The 5,000-nt window shown below is 45.9% G+C and overlaps 1 protein-coding gene across 1 annotated transcript in view; it reads left to right on the forward strand.

Moving 5' to 3' along the window:
• The window catches only part of txk (TXK tyrosine kinase), a 10,908-nt gene that overhangs the window by 5,163 nt on the left and 745 nt on the right, over positions 1 to 5,000 (forward strand). Inside the window, exons 7-9 of the mRNA XM_016563945.1 lie at positions 2,814 to 3,030; positions 3,480 to 3,544; positions 4,922 to 5,000. The exon at positions 4,922 to 5,000 is cut by the window's right edge and continues 40 nt beyond it. Coding sequence (XP_016419431.1) covers positions 2,814 to 3,030; positions 3,480 to 3,544; positions 4,922 to 5,000 — 361 coding nt within the window. The remainder of the gene's footprint in view (positions 1 to 2,813; positions 3,031 to 3,479; positions 3,545 to 4,921) is intronic.

Consider the following 5,000-nt stretch of genomic DNA (forward strand, 5'->3'; position numbering starts at 1 on the left):
ACACATATATATATATATATATATACAGTATATATATATATATATATAAAACTACAACCAAGTAATCACTTTAATAAATATATTATTCGTTTGAAAGGATACAAAACCGCTTCAGGTGAACAAAAACAAGCAGATGTACATAATGTTGATTAGTGCACTATGAGCGATGCAAAACAAATATTTTAATCACATACTATATTTGTACAAATTGTAATATAGTAATACTGAAATCAAACAATTGCTACACAGAACAAATTGTCACATTACTAAAGACAGCTCAAGTTAGAAAATGTAAGTAAATGTAATCATTTTTGGGCTGTGTTTGCTTATGAGACGCTGTCAGATTATATGAGAGTGCGCTTTATGTATGATTACTTATGTACTTGCAATCTAGCAAGTAAGTGTTTTTAGTAATACTAAATGTGTTTATAGAACTATATTTTATATTAAAAGAGATATTGTAAAATAGTGTCTCTTTGTTTTAAATGGACAGAAATATATTTAAACATGTCTGGCAGCTTGACAAATGGGAGTTATAAAAGTTATTATTATAGCTTAGATTGATTTCTCTTGCTGTTGGAGGCTGTAATGATCTTTGAAATAACTGTGCTTGGGCCTTCAGTGCTTGTACACCTAATATTTTTTAAAAGAACCTTGTCTCTTAGCTCTTTTTCACTTTCCACTGGGAAGAAACTCCCAATCACCATTGAGTCAGAACGTCTTTGTAACGATAAAACGATAAAAGGAACCCCGCGCCCTCTAACCAGTGACGCCAATCCTCCAGTGCCAGGTTGACAGCAAGCAACTCCCTATTCCCGATGTCGTAATTCCATTCGGGGGGGGGGTTAAACAATGAGAAAAGAAGGCGCAGGGATGTATTCTCTCGTCCGAGGGTGATCTTTGGGACAAAATAGCCCCAACCCCCACCTCTGACGCATCCACCTCCACAATGAACTGACGAGATGGGTCGGGTGTGGTTAAAATGGGAGCCGAAACGAAGCGACTCTTTAGATTCTCAAACGCAGTCTGAGCCGGCGATGACCAACCATAATGTTTCCTAGTGGAGGTGAGATCAGTCAGAGGAAGGGCGACCTGACTAAAGTTCCGAATTAACTGCCTGTAAAAATTGGCAAACCCCAGAAATCGCTGGACCGCTCTACGACTATCTGGGGTGGGCCAATCAGCAACTGCTTTTACCTTGGCAGGATTCAATTGGATACCCTCGGGAGAGAGGATAAATCCCAGGAACGGAACCGACCATCTGTGAAACTCGCACTTCTCCACCCTGGTGAATAAACGATTCTCAAGTAGCCGCTGGCGCACTCGCCTGACGTGCTGGACATGATCGTGTTCGTTCTGGGAGAAGATCAGGATATCGTCCAGATAAACAAAGACAAACCGGTCAACCATGTCTCTGAGCACGTCATTGACGAGTGACTGGAAGACCGCCGGAGAGTTAGAAAGCCCAAACAGCATGACCAAATACTCAAAGTGCCCAGTAGGGGTGTTAAAGGCGATCTTCCATTCATCCCCCACCCTAATCCGAACTAAGAGATAAGCGTTGCGGATGTCCAACTTCGTAAAGATGGTAGCCTCCTGCAAGAGCTCGAAGGCAGATGACATCAACGGCAAAGGATAACGATTCTTCACCATGATGTCATTCAACCCCCGATAGTCTATGCAGGGGTGCAACGAACCATCCTTCTCCACGAAGAAGAACCCCGCCCCAACCGCAGAGGAAGAGGGTCGGATGATGCCTGCTACCTGAGAATCTTGAATATACCTCGTCATGGCCTCCCTCTCAGGAGCGGACAGAAAGTAAAGGCGCCCCTTAGGAGGAGAAGTGCCAGGCAACAGGTCTATCGCTCAGTCGTACGGGCAGTGCGGAGGCAGAGATGAAGCTCGGGACTTACTGAAAACCGCTCTCAAGTCATGGTAAGCCTCCGGCACACCCGCCAGGTAGAATGCAGCACCCAAACATTGAGCTAAACAAAATGGGCTCCAGGTTAAAACAGAGTTGAGAGCCCAGTCAATGTGAGGATTATGTTTGACTAGCCAGGTGTGCCCCAAAACCACTTGGGCGGTGGGTGAGTGAATAAGGAGAAAACGGATCTCCTCGACATGATTGCCTCCTCGAACATGAGTGTAATGAACTTAGTAGCGTGGGTAATTCTGGAAAGAAGGGTGCCACAAAGTGTTCTGGCCGATCCAGCCCTGCATCCATGAAATTGCCCTCTGCTCTGGAGTCAATCAACGCAGACACTTGATAAGCAGCCCCCTTGACCAGCAATGAGGCTTGAAACTCAGACTGACCACCAGAGAGCAATCGAGCTCTAGTAACGCTCACCTTCTGCCCTCCCTTGAGTGGTAAGCACTGCCTAGCGGCTGGGCACGCAGCAGCCACATGACCGGCCTCTCCGCAGTAGAGACACATTTGGTTGTCCAGCACAAAGTAATGTCATAATGTCCTGAAAAGTCACCTTCTCCTTGTAATACCTATGTCATACCCTTGTCATTATACAAATTTATGTCCTCATTTGTAGTGTGGACACCTGACGTGTTTGAGACAGCAACAGGAGCACACTAGTGTGATAATCAGCACATGTGAAGCTGTTTTCAGCTGAAATTTTATTTATGAAGTTAAATTTCTCATGTTTGTTGAAGAAAGGCTTGAAGACTCTCACCGATGGGCTGTGATCTCCCCCCCGACAATCAATATCTGTCACTGCGCTCTGATGGGCGACATCTCAATGTTCACCAGGGATCTGAGCCGCTCTGAACTCGCGTGTGTGTGTGTGTGTGTGTGTGTGCAGGCGTCTCTGTCACCCGAAGCTCGTCCAGCTGTACGGAGTGTGTGTCACGCAGCGTCCCATCTGCATCGTGACGGAGTTCATGGAGAACGGCTGCCTGCTGCACTTCTTGCAGCAACACAGCAGAACTCTGGGCCGCGTCCAGCTGCTCTTCATGTGTCAGGACGTCTGCGAGGGGATGGAGTACCTGGAGCAGAGCAGCTTCATCCACAGAGACCTGGTCAGAAACACACTCACACTCTCACACACACACTTACGCACACACACTCACACTCACACACACACACACATGCACACGCACACGCGCACACACGTATGTGCTACTGCCCTACACCAACCCTACCCCTAAACCTACCCCTTACAGGAAACTTTGTGCTATTTTACTTTCTCAAAAAAACTCATTCTGTATGATTTATAAGCTTGTTTCCTCATGGGGACCTCAAAAATGTCCCCACAAGGTCAAAATTTACTGGTATTACTATACTTGTGGGGACATTTGGTCCCCATAACGTGATGAATACCAGGTGCACTCGCACACACACACACACACACACACACGCACACACACACACACACACACTCTCACACACTCACACACACACGTTTTTCCGGTTGGTCCAGCTAACGCTCACGCTACAGCAGTGTGTGTGTGTGTGTGTGTGTCTGCAGGCCGCGCGGAACTGCCTGGTGAACGAGAGGAACGTGGTGAAGGTGTGTGACTTCGGCATGACCAGGTCAGAGTACTAACCAGCGCCTAAACCTAACCTTAACCCTAACCCTTACCCACCTTCAGTTCTCACCACACTTCCTCAACATCCACCTTCTGATCTCTGCCACGTTTTCTAAAACATTTTAGTTGGGTGTTCGTCTAACGTTTTTTAAATGTTACTACTTGTTACAGAACATGCAAAAGTAACATTCCCATAATAATTCAACTGATCGATGCTAAAATGGAATGTTCCCTAATGCCGAGTTCACACTGCACGATTTTTAAACTCGTCGGATCGCCGTTGTTTTCACACTGCATGACTATCTGGGGTAGCATTCAGTTGCTGCTGTGTTCACACTGCACGATGGATCGGCGACAGGGGGTTTCACACTGCATGACTTCACAATAGGAAGAATCGCCGACAGCTCTGTCTGGTCCGCAAACTACGTTTCACAACAAAACACACGCGAGTCTTTGATAATTCACACTGCATGATTGTCACTCGCTTGAACGAGCACCGATTTGTCTCCGATGTCGGGCATTTGTCGGCGATTTCGCAAAACCTGTCGGCGAGTGAAAAATCGGGCTAAAATCGTGCAGTGTGAACTCGGCATAAGTGGTCGTTCACACAGAACACGTTTTTCCATTCCAATGCGCTACACTTTCATTGTTTTTCTATGTAAACATGTGCTAGATGGACGTGTGTGACCGTTGCACATGACGCCGTGTCAAGTTTTAACTTTAAAAATAATTTTCAAAGAATTTCAACTTTTCCTTGCAGCGCCGCTCATCAATGTCAGTTTCAGAACAGTGGACCAATCAGAAGACCCCGGAGGCGGGGCAAGCGTTGCCAGCTTCTGTTTACAGTAGCATGTTGGCATGGCAACGGTTTTATTTGATGGCAGCATGGCAGAGGAGGCAGTGGTAGGGGCTGTGTGCGAATACCCCGAATGATGAACATTTCTTCAAGCCATTATCAAGAGAGCCTGGAGAGAAATATTTCAGTTATTGCATCTCGAGACCCTGGTGTTCTGCGCTGCACTTTTAAAAAAAAACATTCTTGAACTGCGTTCTGTGTGAACAGCCCCTTAATGTTCTTGTTTTAATGTTTTTAAAGCATTTAAAAACCTGATGTTTTGTACATTCAGAATAACGTTTTCATAATATAATGGGAATGTTAGCAAAACGTTGTTAGAACGTATTTTTCTGCCAATTGAGAAGAAGAGCCAGTCGTGTAACAGTCTAGTTGTTAGCTTTGAAGAAACAGTATCCTGACGACCTTCCTATTCCGGACGTCACATCAGTATCATGTTTTGGAGAATGTTTTAAATGCTCCGCTGTGGCATAAATGAGCTGAACGTAAGTGAAGGTTTCCTTCGGCTGACGGGGTCTGTTCCCGCAGGTACGTTCTGGACAATCAGTACACCAGCTCCATGGGCTCCAGGTTCCCCGTCAAATGGTCTCCACCGGAAGTTCTTCAC

This window comes from Sinocyclocheilus rhinocerous, unplaced genomic scaffold (genome assembly GCF_001515625.1).
Source record: "Sinocyclocheilus rhinocerous isolate Xijiao unplaced genomic scaffold, SAMN03320098_v1.1 scaffold3366, whole genome shotgun sequence".
Taxonomy (NCBI): domain Eukaryota; kingdom Metazoa; phylum Chordata; class Actinopteri; order Cypriniformes; family Cyprinidae; genus Sinocyclocheilus; species Sinocyclocheilus rhinocerous.